Genomic DNA, 16702 nt, shown 5'->3' on the forward strand with positions numbered 1-16702 from the left:
TGGGTATTTGGCTAAATATCTAAGGATCAAACTTACAGAAAATGAATGAGAACAGCCCTTGCTGATAGATGCAGAGACCAAAACATCTTCCATGTTCTACTTCATGATCTAAATCTAACACAAGAGATTTAGATGAGTGGTATAGTCTCCATACCAGCAGCATGTCAGGTAAATTCTCAGGCCTCATTCCAGATCTACTGAATGAGAAAGACTACGGTAGGCTCAGCAATCCTTTGTTTAATAAGACTTCCAGGTGATTCTGATGATGGTAAAGTTTGAGAAGCATTAGTTTAGAACAGATTTTGAAAAATAGAATGACAGAACCTTCAGAGTGTCACTGTTATAAAATTTTTATTCTGTGCTTGAAGAGAAACAAAAAAAGTAAGTCTGTATAGGCCTTCTATAAACATACCTTTAGGCTAAAGAGCTTTCTGAAAGCCAATACCACTATAGAATGATAGTGTTTGGAAGACTCTCAAAAGTCGCTTTTTGTAGCCTACCACATTAATTGAGAAATGTTTTGACTGACAAAGTTGGGTTATAATCTACAAATGTTCTGTGGAACTAATTCCATGAAAATAGTTTTGTGCAGAAGACATTTGATGCCCAGATATTTTTAGGTTACTCTGGGTTACACAGAATGAAAAAGTTTCCTTGTTGAGAAGTCTTACAAGCAGAGAACATGTTTAATTTTGTGTACTCTAGTGCTCTGCAGGACTTCTCAGAGCTTTTAATATGTGAAAATGTAATTATGAATTTCCAAAAGAGGATATTCTCTTTTGTGTGTGGTGGTTCTCTTCATTTATGGTGTTTTTCAGGCTTGTTTGACCATGGAAACCTTTCTCTGTGGAACATCCTTTATGGCCAGAATTCTGCAGAATCTATCTTGGGAAATGCTGATCTGAATTATAGAATGATAGAATTTCTGTCTTGGAGCTATTTTTAGAAATCAATCAGTTGAATTCCTTAGTTCTGAGCACCTGGCTTGTCAAAATTCAGGGAGCTAATTATTCCAGAGCCACTTGTAACCTCCAGTTTGTGCTGTTACTAACCCTTGCAGATATGAGAATTTTTTTAAATATCAAATTTCGTGGATAAACACTCACTTCCTACACACATATACATGAATGTAAATAGGTTAAATGTTTTATACCTGTCAGTTAGGAAGTAGCCTAACAATGAGCAATACTGCAAACTTTGGAGTCAGATTCTGCCTCCATAATCTCCTGCCAGTAAAACGGAAGGGTGAGTTAACTAAATTCTACAAATCTCAGTTTCTTATGTGTAAAATGGGGGTAACAATTATACCTACCTTCTGGGTGCTAATAAGAGGTAAACAAAATAATATCAATAACATAGCACTGTGCTTGCCACACTGTAAATGCTCAATAAGTGTTAGCCACTACTTTATTGATTGAACTAAAAATACGTAATGGACAAAAATTATAACCAAATCCACAATGTGTTTAAAGCATTTGTATTTTATTAAATCAAAATAGACTGCACGTGCATTTTGAGAGAAAACGTATTCTATATAGGTGCAATACATTATTTATTCATTCTATAATGTTTAATGTACAAATCAATTTGGAGATCCTTTGCAGCAACTCTGCAACAGTTGGGGTTTACCGACTACAGGTTAGGAACCAACGGCCTATGTCAATGCATTTTTATCTAAAAATAGACTGTTTATTTTAAAAAATTTACATGAGGAGGGAGACATCTGCCTTCTTTGTTCCATTATTTCTGTGTTTAAATTCCCTTGCAGTTGATTTTTTATGGGTCTCTTTGGGCATGTTCAAAACCCATTTCCTCTGATCTAATCTTCTGCAGACCTGCACAGCTGGTAGGCATCTTCCTCAGGCAACATTTTATTCCAAGTAAAACCTCTTCCTAAAGAAACCACTCTATCAATCAATTAATAATATTATGTGCCCGGCATTTGAATAGACACTTGTGGATAGACAGAAGACACTTGAAACCTCTTTTATAACTTCAAGGAACTTATAATGTAGTCGAGGGAACAAATTTATTGTTTGAGAGTATCCGAGTGCTATACTGATGGTACTAGTTGAAAATCGTACTTTCTGAAAATGTTCAGAAAAGGGCAAAATCAACGTGGGAGAATGTTTGCAAAGCTCCATGGAGGCAGAAGCACATTTAGTGCAAAAATACAGAATTAGGAATCAGAATTTAGGTTCTAGTCCAGGCTTTGAAACTAACTATATAACCTTGGGCTAGATTTTAACTTCTCTAGATTTTAGTTTTCTTACCTATAAAATGAACAGTTGGATTGGGCTCTGCCTCCTGATACTTAAGATGGGAGACCTTTATCCCCACTGTGCATCTTCACATTGACTGCTCACACAGACCTCTGAGAAAGATACTACTCAGGGGTGGTTGCCTCCATTTCTCAGATGAGGACACTGAGGCTAGCAAGGTTATGTCATCTATTACCACCTAGTTAATAAGCGGTTGTTCCAGTACTCCCACGCGGGTTTTCCCTACTCTGGCCTCTTTTCTCTTAACCACAAGACCAATTTTCTCCTTTGAGGGGATGGGAAAGGGTTTAAGCTGGACCTTCTGAGATGGGTAAGGGCAGAGATAGAGTTACACTGTGGGTCTAACTCAATCCCCAGAGTACATAGTAATTTATAGTGCAACTCCCTCCCTGAATCCCAGAAAGCCTGTAATATGAGGTTATTTCTGTCCCTGAACACTGGCATTATTATGGAGATCAGCTGAGCATGAAGTGAGTTTCTTTCTTATTCATTAGCCTTCTCTTTTTTTTTTTTTTTTTTTTTTTTGGGTCGCGGGCCTCTCACTGTTGTGGCCTCTCCCGTTGCGGAGCACAGGCTCCGGACGCGCAGGCTCAGCGGCCATGGCTCACGGGCCCAGCCGCTCCGCGGCATGTGGGATCTTCCCGGACCGGGGCACGAACCCGCGTCCCCTGCATCGGCAGGCGGACTCTCAACCACTGCGCCACCAGGGAAGACCAAGCCTCCTCTTTTTTAAGCATTTCTCTTTTTCTTTTTTTAATTCTTCAATTTAAAATTGATTTTTTTCTAGGGCTTCCCTGGTAGCGCAGTGGTTGAGAATCTGCCTGCCAATGCAGAGGACACGGGTTCGAGCCCTGGTCTGGGAAGATCCCACATGACGCGGAGCAACTAAGCCCGTGAGCCACAACGACTGAGCCTGCGCATCTAGAGCCTGTGCTCCCAACAAGAGAGGCCGCGATAGTGAGAGGTCCGCGCACCGCGATGAAGAGTGGCCCCCGCTTGCCACAATTAGAGAAAGCCTTTGCACAGAAAAGAACACCCAACACAGCCAAAAATAAATAAATAAATACATTAATTAATTTAAAAATAAATAAAAGAAACTGCCAAAGTGTTTTTAAAAAATTTTCTTTTTTCTAAGTTCTCTTTAATCACTCAAATAAAGCTCTTCCTACTGTTTCTGTACATATACAGAAAGACCGTTTTCTACCTCTTACAAATCATTAGCCTGTGAATAATCACCAGTATAACATGATGTTTAGACTTAATAAAAAGGTGACTGACTTTCATTTGTTTCTATGCCACTAACAGTTCAGAACCCTTTTATCTGTGACTTCTCTCTCATCAGTGTTGTTTGCCTTCTGTCCTCGCATGGTCTGCTTGAATCTGTCTAGAGATGGAAAAGCCTGTGATAGTAATCATGGACTTTACTGAGTGCTTACTTTGCTTGGGGTAATAGGATGTTGCAGCCATCAAGCCATCACATTACAGCCACCTGGATGGTGAGCCCTGAGGGAGCTTAGGATAGAAAGGTAATGCCTGGCGCCAAATCATCAGACTATGTAGCACCTGCTCCCCCCCACCCCCACCCACCTTGCAACCTGAGGAAACTCAGAATGAGAAAACACAGGATACTGGCCCCAGATAGTGCATATCAAAGGAATGATTTCAGTGAGGCCAGACTCCTGCATCTTCCCATACAGAGAAAAGCGCTAAATTCCTTAACTTGAGATATCTGATTTCCTTAAGTAACAGTAATCTTCTGATGTTCTGACTACCTGGTCTTTGTTGCAGAAACTCCTCTATATCCTGGCTCCCCACCTCACCTCTTTGGAGCAGTCTCGCAGAGTTATCTGAGATGCTGTGTCCCAGGCTTAAGTCTTTAGTTTTGTCCACCAAATAAACCATAACTCTGAACTTTTAGGTTGTGTACTTTTTTCAGTCTACATATTCAAGGTGTGTTATGTTTAATCTTTACAACCACCCCAATTAGGAACTACTGTTGTTCCCATTTTATAAATAAGGAAATTGATACAAATAAGAAAGTTGAGATGAAAGTGATTTGTCCAGAGTTGCCAAGTCAATTTAACAGAGTAAAGTCAAACTCATAGAGTTTGGCACCAAAACCTAGGCCCTTAACCTTGAGACTATACTTTTGCCTTCCTCAAAAGAAAGAAGTTGGACATATGTGGGAAGATCAGTTACCTCAACTTCTTCTCCTTTTCAAAGTTGAGCTGACTTAGATGGAGTTTATTTGAGCAATGTAGGAAGATTAATTATTTAGGCTAGGAGAAAATTAGCAGCAAGGGAAGTAAATTAAGAAAGGGAACATTTTGGATATACATTTGCATCTCATATACACCTCTCTCCTGAATGGAGAGCCATTTCTGACCAATGTTTCTAGCAAAAGAAGTTATTCACAGCTGGGAAAAGCAGACCCCACCACTGGCAAGGTTGGACTGCCACTGACTGCTATAACAGTTAGTAGTGAGAACGGGAGGTTACGGACATTTCTAACGTATTTTACTAATTGACAGAGAAAAAAATTGATCCTTATCTTTAAAAAAATCAAGAAGGGCTTCAGAAAATTACTTCCTCTAGCTTATCACCTCTGCTGTGTCTTATTGTCATGGTAAAATCATGTGTCTCACGTTTTCTTTCCCTCTGTGAATAGCAAGGCTTTAAATTATTATTATTTTTTTAAACATCTTTATTGGAGTATAACTGTTTTACAATAGTGTGTTAGTTTTTCCTTTACAACAAAGTGAATCAGTTATACATATACATATGTTCCCATATCTCTTCCCTCTTGCATCACCCTCTCTCCCACCCTCCCTATCCCACCCCTCTAGGTGGTCACAAAGCACAGAGGTGATCTCCCTGTGCTATGTGGCAGCTTCCCACTAGCTATCTAATTTACATTTGATAGTGTATATATGTCCCTGCCACTCTCTCACTTCGTCACAGCTTACCCTTCCCCCTCCCCATATCCTCAAGGCCATGCTCTAGTAGGTCTGTGTCTTTATTCCCGTCTTACCCCTAGGTTCTTCATGACCTTTTTTTTTTTTTCTTAGATTCCATATATATGTGTTAGCATACGGTATTTGTTTTTCTCTTTCTGACTTACTTCACTCTGTATGACAGACTCTAGGTCCATCCACCACCTCACTACAAATAACTCAATTTCGTTTCTTTTTATGGCTGAGTAATATTCCATTGTATATATGTGCCACATCTTCTTTATCCATTCATCTGTTGATGGACACTTAGGTTGCTTCCATGTCCTGGCTATCGTAAATAGAGCTGCAATGAACATTTTGGAACATGACTCTTTTTGAATTATGGTTTTCTCAGGGTATATGCCCAGTAGTGGGATTGCTGGGTCGTATGGTAGTTCTATTTGTAGTTTTTTAAGGGACCTCCATACTGTTCTCCATAGTGGCTGTATCAATTTACATTCCTACCAACATTGCAAGAGGGTTCCCTTTTCTCCACACCCTCTCCAGCATCTATTGTTTCTAGATTTTTTTGATGATGGCCATTCTGACCGGTGTGAGATGATATCTCATTGTAGTTTTGATTTGCATTTCTCTAATGATTAATGATGTTGAGCCTTCTTTCATTTGTTTGTTGGCAATCTATATATCTTCTTTGGAGAAATGTCTATTTAGATTATTAAAAGAGAGGAATATTAAGGCTTCTGCTTTGCTCTCCTCTCTGCTTTGAGAGCTGGTTGACTCTTTGGGTTTCCCTCTCTCTGCCTTGGAAAGGTTCCTTTTCTGTTGGGAGTCACGCCCAGCCATGCTTCGTGTCTGCAAACACGAAGGGCAGAGTTTAGGTTGCTGAATGAGACCAAGGAATGTTTGAGTGGCAGGGGCAGGGGGTTGTTGGCTTTACCTAAAATATTTTCTGAAACTCCCTCATATAATGTTATGTTTTGTAGCTCCCCCAGCTCTTCTCTGACCCCTGCTTTTAAATAAAAGTGTAGAATTATAATGTGTACAGAGGAAGTTAGAAAATGAACCCCACTGTTCCTATCTCCACAGGCATCTGTACGGGTGGGACAGGGTGAATGGGCTCTTTGGGAATTCTAAGGGGAATCCACTAGAGTCAAATTCCTCAACCAGGGCAAACTTGCATCAGCTGTGTAAATAGTGTGGCACTGTGAGGGGGCCACAGGCAGCTGCTGTGATAGTCAGCTGAGAGTCAGCTACTGTGCCCAGGTAGTTGAAAGGATTCAAGTTTCATCCTGAGCTTGCAGGATGTAGAGTCTTTTTTTTTTTTTTTTTTTTTTCGGTATGCGGGCCTCTCACTGTTGTGGCCTCTCCCGTTGCGGAGCACAGGCTCCGGACGCGCAGGCCCAGCGGCCATGGCTCACGGGAACATCCACTCCGCGGCATGTGGGATCCCTCCAGACCAGGGCACGAACACGCGTCTCCTGCATCGGCAGGCGGACTCTCAACCACTGCGCCACCAGGGAAGCCCGGATGTAGAGTCTTGTAGTCCCTGATGAGTGGGTGGGTAGAAATTTCCTTCACACTTTTTATTTAGGAGGGAAGGCAAGTCTGATTACAATAGGTAGGGCTGGCTGATAAAACCATAACGAAAAGAGGGCTTCTGAGGGAAGGAAAAAAAACTCTGAAAGCTGGGGACAGAGTTGGGCACTCACTGGCAGACGTTTATCTCAGCTCAAGAAATTCCTGGGAGCAGGCGTAGGACATTGTGCTCTGACATGATTTATTTAGCTGTTCTTTAGACCGGGAACTTAAATGCGATTCATGTACCTAGTTTCTTTTCCCCTCAACATTTGAAAGAAGGCAGCAACCCTGAAGGCTTTCTGTCCATCAGGCAGTGCCGCCTGCCCGTGCCTGTGCCTCTTTTGGGTGTTGGTTTGCAGCTTCATTAAACTCGGCTCTTCCCCAGGCACAAATCTGAATGCTCGCCCCAGCTCCTGAATCTGCAGTTGTTTTAGTGTTCTTATGCTTATTCTGCTGGCTTCATCACCCTGACATCCAATTTGTTTGTTTAGCTTAAATGCCCGGCATGGCCAAAAAAAAAAAAGTTATCTGTTTAGCTTAAATGAATGGGCATGGAGACAAAACAACTAGGTACAAGCAGTCCTCTATGTACATCTGTACATAATACACTCCTGAAAATATGAACAAATCCGCAAGACTCAAATAATAGACTTAACCTGTTGTAAACAGCATCCTAGGACCGAAGAACTAAAAGTGACATAAAATTCCTAAATATATCTGGTTTTCAGAGATAGTTTTAAATTTGTATTTCTAGCATTTTGTCTGAGCTCTGTAATTTAATTCTTTCCCTTCACCACTGGACACATGGAGTACTGGCTGAAGTCCCACCATCCACCAACTGAGACAAAGGTTTGACAAAGTTTCTCTGCTTTTAGCTTGGCTACTGTTTTCTATCTTCATTGTAGTTGTATTACATCTATAAGCTCTATCCTTATCAATAGTATCAGTATTTGTTTTTTCATTTTCAGTCCCACTTTTATAGATGTATATGGATAAAATGCATAATATCAGAGGAATTTTATATTAATAAAATAGTAAGATATTCAAATAATTACTTACACAAGTATTTTTTTAATTGAAGTATAGTTGTTTACAATATTGCATTAGTTTCAGGTGTACAGCATAGTGATTCAGTATTTTTTTTGCAGATTATATTTCATTATATGTTACTACAAATATCAGGTATTATTCCCTGTGCTACACAGTAAATCCTTGTTGCTTATCTACTTTATGTATAGTATAAACAAGTACTCTTGTACAAAGATGGCACCATACGCCCAAACAGAACAACTATACCTGCCATTATCCATTTTCTCCATGCCAGTTTAAGTGCTATGTTCCTCCTTTCTTAACAGTTCTCTTAACTTGCCTAAACCATTCCAGGAATTACCAAATACCAGAGTGCATGCAGCTGTGGGTATGTTTTCTTGAAGCGATCAACTTTCTGACGTTGGTCAATGGCCCAGAACCGCAGGAATTGATGGAAGACAGTTTTAGAGGCGGTTGCTTCTTTTCTGTGTGCTTTATGAACAAGTCTGCCTCATACTGGTCTGGGGGAAGCTTACCATCCAGGTAGATCTCAGAGTATCTTTTGTATACTGTAGTTGTTGTTTTCTTCAAAACAATAGAATGTTTGAACTGTTGCTGTTGTTTTCTTCTTTTTATTGTTTTTAAGGTTCAAATGTATATAGATAGCTGTGACTAAGAATTTAATTAAGAGTGACTCCAAAGAGGAGGGTCGTCTTTTGTTAGCACATTTACTGGTTCCTTGTGAGGATAATCTGGTGATATATTATACTGGACTTCATCTACCTTTTTTTTTTTTTTTTTTTTTTTTTTCTGCGGTACGCGGGCCTCTCACCGCTGTGGCCTCTCGCGTTGCGGAGCACAGGCTCCAGAAGCGCAGGCTCAGCGGCCATGGCTCACGGGCCCAGCCGCTCCGCGGCATGTGGGATCTTCTCGGACCGGGGCACGAACCCATGTCCCCTGCATCGGCAGGCTGACTCTCAACCACTGCGCCACCAGGGAAGCCCCATCTACCTCTTAATATCACACAAAAATAGATCCTAGAAGCAATGTGGTAGAATCAGTAACAGCATAGACTTTGAAGGAAGACAGAGTTTGGGTCCACCGCTTTCTAACTGTATGACTTGGGTGAGTTATTTAACCGTGCTGAGCCTCAGTATCCTCATTTGTAAAGTGGGAATAATTATGCCTACCTCTCAAGATCATGTCGTCTGAAAAACAATGTGCAACGTAAAAGTCGAGAATTCTGTTTTATTTGGTGGACTTTCTGAGGACTTCAAGCTCAGGAGGCAGCCTCTCAGAATAACTCTGAGGAAGTGCTCTGCAGAGGTAAGGGAAGAGCCAGGCTATACGGGAGTTTTTGCAACAAAGACCAGGTAGTTGGAACATCAAAAGATTACTGTTAACTAAAGAAAACCAGGTATTTCAACTTAATGAATTTAGCACTTTTCTATGTGTGGGAAGATGCGAGTCTGGGCTCACTGAAAACATCCCTTTAATATGCACCTTAGCTGTCTAGGGCCAGTATCCTGTTTGTCTCCATCCTGAGTTCCCTCAGGGCTCACTGTTGGGGCAGCTGTAGTGGCTTGATGGCTGCAACATCCTTTGTTCACTGATATGGCAGCAACATTTTTCATTCACAGTCATTATAAAGATTGAACATATGTTTTATAAATTTTTGTGATTTCACCCTGTGTTAATCAACCAACATAGGTTTATTTCAAAGATCTCCTGCTGTGGTCTGAAAACCTGTGTTTCTCTATTTCATCTTTAACAATTATTGGCCAAATAACCATACCAACCATGGTGGAGAGGGAACGGCAGATGGCTGAGAGCACATGTGGGCAAGTGTATTTTGGTGTTAGAATTGGTGGGGGACCTGAGTAGTGGTGCCATCATTTTCCTCCTGTTTGTGGGTGGCTTTTCATAAATCAGTATGTTAGCTGAGGGTATGGTTAGACAGAGGGCTGTTTCCTTAAAACGGTTGGAACACTTGATCTAGGTTCAGATCCTCACATATTATCACTATTTACCTGAATTTATGGTGTTGGAAGGTTTTCAGAAATTGAGATATGAGGTGACATAAACCACCTGTTTTCTTGTGACCGAATTCCAAGTCAGATAGCTGGAAATAGACTTAGGAGGACTGAGAGGCTAGAGAATCCTGATTTCCTCAGAATCTAAGCAATAATGGGCCGAGGAAACACTTTTAACGCTTCTCAATGACACAGATTCTTGCATGTGCAATCTGTAAGCTTTTAGGATTATTCACTCTTGGTTTCTTTTCAAAGGTCATGACACAATAGCAGTTTGTCAGACTCTTCCATGAATAGTCTCCTTTGAAAACACCGGTTTCTTGTATGAGCTTCCTTGTAGAATTATGAACGAAGTTGAGGTCCTGGAGTAAAGATATCTGGATTCAAACCCAACCTCTGCCATTTATTAGCTATATGACCTTGGGTGAAAGGATTCTTGAGTGATTCTGAAAGGATTCTCGAAGGATTCTCAGTTGATTCATTCGTAAAATATGTATATCGATACCTACATCAATGAGTTATTTTGAGAACTAAATGAGAAAAAGTTTAAAATTTTTTTCAAGCTCTACCACTGTGATGAAGAGTTTTAGTCGTACAGTAGGTCATCACAGGATTCTGCTATATCCTGTAAAGTATAAACAAAAGAACATACAAACAAAGATCTATAACACACCGTTTACTAATGTCTGAGACATAATGAGGAGTACAAACGAATGTCTGTGAAATATTTTTCTTTTTTTAAGGTAACACTTTCCTATGAAATACTAGGACAAGGGCCAAGGCCAAGAAATATTTAGGTTTCCCTCAACAACTTCCCCTCCAGGAAATAGTAAGAACGAGATGATAAAAAGTTTCCACTTGAGCACACAGGGTGTTTCTTCTGTTTGTTGCTTAGAAGGATTTTATATTTTTAAAAGGAAGGTTGGTTTAGCCTAAGTTCTAAAGAGCCTCCTTCAAAAAGAGTTTTATGCTTGGAGAAATGAAAAGCCTATCACTTAGGAAAAGTGCAGGTGTGTAGGCCCATCAAGTTGTGACTTGATTGTGGCAAGAGAATGAACTTTTCTTGAAGTCCTGCACCTCGATTCTTGGCTGAGGAGTGGCAACGTGCTTGAGGACCATCGGTCTTCATTTGGTCATAATGAATGATAGAGGAAAATCACTAAATGAGTTCTGATTCATCATCCAATTGACAAATAGGCTTAAGAGCTTATTATATGCAAGAAGTTGCTAAGCTTTATAGTTGGGACAGGAGAAGGGCACTGGGAGTAGTTGTGCAAAGATGTATCAGTTACAGTTGCATCTCAAAGAAACGTACGCTCCAGTGAAGAGATGGAATATACATAACCCTATCACAAGACACCAAGAGTACTTTCATGTCAGAGTGCAAAATGCAGGATAGTTCAGAGGAATAAGAGGTCATTTTCATTTGGGGAATCAGAAAAGAGTTAAAGAAGGAGGGTGTGTTTGAGCCCGGTGTGGAGGCATAGCTGTCTTTGGACAAGTGGAGTAAGGAGGAGCAGGTACTCCTGGTATAGGAGAAATCAAGGCCAAGACATAAGACTGGGTAAGTGCGAGGAGCACAAGGAGAAGAGAGGAAAATAAGATCAAAAAAAGGGAACCCTAGGTCAAAGGAAAAATGAATATAGTATATTAGAAAGAGCATTGACTTGGTTTAAAATGGAAAGTTATTGTATTTCCTTGTTTGTAAGATTCACATTTTTCTTCCTCATTTTAATGTCTTTGAAATCAAGAAAATTCTTACAGTCAATATGTATATTTAGTATAATATTTCTTTATTGCCTAAAAAAGGTTACTGAATCAGTGGTATTTCCACAAGTGATGGAAATAGTTTAATATTTTATATTTGTAATTATTTCACACACAAACTCCTACTTTATAGGCTTTTTTTTAACATCTTTATTGGAGTATAATTGCTTTACATTGTTGTGTTAGTTGCTGCTGTATAACAAAGTGAATCAGCTATACATATACATATATCCCCATATTCCCTCCCTCTTACATCTCCCTCCCACCCTCCCTATCCCACCCCTCTAGGTAGACACAGAGCACCAAGCTGATCTCCCTGTGCTATGTGGTTGCTTCCCACTAGCTATCTATTTTACATTTGGTAGTGTATATATGTCCATGCCACTCTCACACTTCGTCTCAGCTTACCCTTCCCCCTCCCCATGTCCTCAAGTCCATTCTCTATATCTGCATCTTTATTCCTGTCCTGCCCCTAGGCTCTTCAGAACCTTTTTTTTTTTTTTTAGATTCCACATATATGTGTTAGCATATGGTATTTTTTTTTTCTCTTTCTGACTTACTTCACTCTGTATGGAGAGACTCTAGGTCCATCTACCTCACTACCAATAACTCAATTTCATTTCTTTTTATGGCTGAGTAATATTCCATTGTATATATGTGCCACATCTTCTTTATCAATTCATCTGTCCATGGACACTTAGGTTGCTTTCATGTCCTGGTTATTGTAAATAGAGCTGCAATGAACATTGTGGTACGTTACTCTTTTTGAATTATGGTTTTCTCAGGGTATATGCCCAGTAGTGGGATTGCTGCATCATATGGTAGTTCTATTTTTATGGATGATCCTTTTAATGTGCTGCTGGATTCTGTTTGCTAGTATTTTGTTGAGGTTTTTTGCATCTGTGTTCATCAGTGATATTGGCCTGTACATTTCTTATTTCGTAACATCTTTGTCTGATTTTGGTATAAGGGTGATGGTGGCCTCGTAGAATGAGTTTGGGAGTGTTCCTCCCTCTGCTATCTTTTGGAAGAGTTGAGAAGGATAGGTGTTAGCTCTTCTCTAAATGTTTGATAGAATTCGCCTGTGAATCCATCTGGTCCTGAGCTTTTGTTTGTTGGAAGATTTTGAATCACAGTTTCAACTTCAGTGCTTGTGATTGGTCTGTTCATATTTTCTATTTCTTCCTGGTTCAGTCTCAGAAGGTTGTGCATTTCTAAGAATTTGTCCATTTCTTCCAGGTTGTCCATTTTATTGGCATATAGTTGCCTGTAGTAATCTCTCACAATCCTTTATATTTCTGCAGTGTCAGTTGTTACTTCTCCTTTTCATTTCTAATTCTGTTGATTTGAGTCTTCTCCCTTTTTTTCTTGATGAGTCTGCCTAATGGTTTATCAATTTTATCTTCTCAAAGAACCAGCTTTTAGTTTTATTGATCTTTGCTGTTGTTTCCTTCATTTCTTTTTCATTTATTTCTGATCTGATCTTTATGATTTCTTTCCTTCTGCTAACTTTGGGGTTATTTTGTTCTTCTTTCTCTAATTGCTTTAGGTGTAAGGTTAGGTTGTTTATTTGAGATTTTTCTTGTCTCTTGAGTTAGGATTGTATTGCTATAAACTTCCCTCTTAGAAATGCTTTTGCTGCATCCCATAGGTTTTAGTCCATCATGTTTTCATTGTCATTTGTTTCTAGGTGTTTTTTGATTTCCTCTTTGATTTCTTCAGTGATCTCTTGGTTATTTAGTAGTGTATTGTTTAGCCTCCATGTGTTTGTATTTTTCACAGTTTTTTTCCTGTAATTGATATCTAGTCTCATAGCGTTGTGGTCAGAAAAGATACTTGATATGATTTCAATTTTGTTAAATTTACCAAGGCTTGATTTGTGACCCAAGATATGATCTCTCCTGGAGGATGTTCCATGAGCACTTGAGAAGAAAGTATATCCTGTTGTTTCTGGATGGAATGTCCTATAAATATAAATTAAATCCATCTTGTTTAATGTATCATTTAAAGCTTGTGTTTCCTTATTTATTTTCATTTTGGTTGACCTGTCCATTGGTGAAAGTGTGGTGTTAAAATCCCCTACTATTATTGTGTTACTGTCAATTTCCCCTTTTGTGGCTGTTAGCATTTGCCTTATGTATTGAGGTGCTCCTATGTTGGGTGCATATATATTTATAATTGTTATACCTCCTTGGATTGATCCCTTTATCATTATGTAGTGTCCTTCTTTGTCTCTTGTAATAGTCTTTATTTTAAAGTCTATTTTGTCTGATATGAGAATTGCTACTCTAACTTTCTTTTCATTTCCATTTGCATGCAATATCTTTTTCCATCCCCTCACTTTCAGTCTGTATGTGTTCCTAGGTCTCAAGTGGGTCTCTTGTAGACAATATATATATGGGTCTTGTTTTTGTATCCATTCAGTCAGTCTGTGTCTTTTGGTTGGAACATTTAATCCATTTACATTTAAGGTAATTATCAATATGTATGTTCCTGTTACCATTTTCTTTGTTATTGTAGGTCTTTTCCTTCTCTTGTGTTTCCTGCCTAGAGAAGTTCCTATAGCATTTGTTGTAAAGCTGGTTTGGTGGTGCTGAATTCTCTTAGCTTTTGCTTGTCTGTAAAGGTTTTAATTTCTCTGTTGAATCTGAATGAGATCCTTGCTGGGTAGAGTAATCTTGGCTGTAGGTTTTTCCATTTCATCCCTTTAAATATGTCCTGCCACTCCCTTCTGGCTTGCAGAGTTTCTGCTGAAAGATCAGCTGTTAACCTTATGGGGATTCCTTTGTATGTTATTTTTGCTTTTCCCTTACTGTTTTTAATATTTTTTCTTTGCATTTAATTTTTGATAGTTTGATTTATATTTGCCTTGGTGTGTTTCTTGGCTTTATCCTGTATGGGACTCTGTGCTTCCTGGACTTGATTGACTATTTCCTTTCCTATATTAGGGAAGTTTTCAACTATAATCACTTCAAATATTTTCTCAGTCCCTTTCTTTTTCTCTTCTTCTTCTGGGACCCCTATAATTCGAATATTGGTACATTTAATGCTGTCCCAGATGTCTCTGAGACTGTCCTCAATTCCTTTCATTCTTTTTTTCTTTATTCTGCTCTGCGTTAGTTATTTCCACTATTTTATCTTCCAGGTCACTTATCCGTTCTTCTGCCTCAGTTATTCTGCTATTGATTCCTTCTAGAGAATTTTTAATTTCATTTATTGTGTTGTTCATCATTGTTTGTTTGCTCTTCAATTCTTCTATGTCCTTGTTAAACGTTTCTTGTATTTTCTCCATTCTATTTCCAAGATTTTGGATCATCCTTATTATCATTACTCTGAATTCTTTTTCAGGTAGACTACCTGTTTCCTCTTCATTTGTTTGGTCTGGAAGGTTTTACCTTGCTCCTTCATCTACTGTGTGTTTCTGTCTTCTCATTTTGCTTAATTTACTGTGTTTGGGGTCTCCTTTTCCCAGGCTGCAGGTTCATAGTTCCCATTGTTTTTGGTGTCTGCCCCCAGTGGGTAAGGTTGGTTCAGTGGTTTGTGTAGGCTTCCTGGTGGAGGGGACGGGTGCCTGTGTTCTGCTGGATGAGGCTGGGTGTTCTCTTTCTGGTGGGCAGGACTGCATCTTGTGGTGTGCTTTGGGGTGTCTGTGAACTTAGTATGATTTTAGGCAGTTTCTCTACTAATGGGTGCCTAAAATTACCCATTTTAGCACCCATTTTAATGGGTGGGATTGTGTTCCTGTCTTGCTAGTTGTTTAGCATGGGGTGTCCAGCACTGGAGCTTGCTGGTCATTGAGTGTAGCTGGTTCTTAACGTTGAGAAGGAGATCTCTGGGAGAGCTCTCACCAATTGACATTACGTGGGGCCAGGAGGTCTCTGGTGGTCCAGTGTCCTGAACTCGGCTCTCCCACCTCAGAGGCCCAGGCCTGACACCCAGCCAGAGCAACAAGACCCTGTCAGCCACACGGCTTCGAAGAAAAGGGAGAAAAGAAAGAAAAATAAATAAAATAAAGTTATTAAAATAAAAACTTTTTTAAGTAATAAAGAAAGAAGAGAGAAAAGAAACAAATCCAGCAATGATAACAAGTGCTAAAAACTAAACTAAGATAAGCATATAAATCAGAAACTAGTCAGTTGCATACAACAAACTCCAAGTCTACAGTTGCTCCCAAAGTCTACTGCTTCAATTTTGGGATGATTCCTTGTCTATTCAGGCATTCCACAGATGCAGGGTATGTCAAGTTGATTGTGGAGATTTAATCCACTGCTTCTGAGGCTGCATGAAGAAATTTCCCTTTCTCTTCTTTGTTTGCACAGTTCCTGGGGTTCAGCTTTGGGTTTGGCCCTGCCTCTGCGTGTAGGTAGCCCTCTGGCAACTGTTCTTCACCCAGACGGGAGAGCGTTAAAGGAGAAGCTGATTAGGGGTCTCTGGCTCACTCAGGCCGGGAGGGAGGGAGGACTATGGAATGTGGGGCGAGCCTGAGGCAGCAGAGGCCAGCATGACGTTGCAACAGCCTGAGGTTTGCCATGTGTTCTCCTGGGGAAGTTGTCCCTGGATCACGGGACCTGGCAGTGACGGACTGCACAAGCTCCCCGGAGAGGAGGTGTGGATAGTGATCTGTGCTTGCACACAGGTTTCTTGGTGGCTGCAGCAGCAGCCTTAGCATCTCATGCCCGTCTCTGGGGTCTGTGCTGATAGCCGCAGCTTGCGCCTGTCTCTGGAGCTCGTTTAGGTCGTGCCCTGAATCCCCTCTCCTAGTGCACCCCGAAACAATGGTCTCTTGCTTCTTAGGCAGGTCCAGACTTCTTCCCGGACTCCCTCCCAGCTAGTTGTGGCACACTAGCCCCCTTCAGGCTGTGTTCACACAGCCAACCCCAGTCCTCTCCCTGGGATCTGACCTCTGAAACTCGAGCCTCAGCTCCCAGCCCACACCCACCCCGGCGGGTGAGCAGACAAGCCTCTCAGGCTGGTGAGTGCTTTTCAGCACCGATCCTCCACACAGGAATCTCTCCACTTTGCCCTCTGCACTGCTGTTGCCTCGCTCTCCTCCATGTCT

The 16702-nt window shown here is 40.4% G+C and overlaps 1 protein-coding gene across 3 annotated transcripts in view; it reads left to right on the plus strand.

The window, feature by feature from the left end:
* Positions 1-16702, plus strand: part of DDAH1 (dimethylarginine dimethylaminohydrolase 1) — a 273752-nt gene that overhangs the window by 21902 nt on the left and 235148 nt on the right. The window contains exon 1 of one of the 3 annotated variants that reach the window (XM_067043361.1): positions 6636-6793. The exons of 1 other annotated variant lie outside the window; for it this stretch is intronic. In XM_067043361.1, coding sequence (XP_066899462.1) covers positions 6786-6793 — 8 coding nt within the window. In that variant the 5' untranslated portion in view covers positions 6636-6785. Of the gene's footprint in view, positions 1-6635; positions 6794-7583; positions 7664-16702 lie in introns of those variants that run through there. One more of the 3 variants, XM_067043367.1, reaches the window with a different exon arrangement.

This window comes from Kogia breviceps, chromosome 1 (genome assembly GCF_026419965.1).
Source record: "Kogia breviceps isolate mKogBre1 chromosome 1, mKogBre1 haplotype 1, whole genome shotgun sequence".
NCBI lineage: Eukaryota > Metazoa > Chordata > Mammalia > Artiodactyla > Physeteridae > Kogia > Kogia breviceps.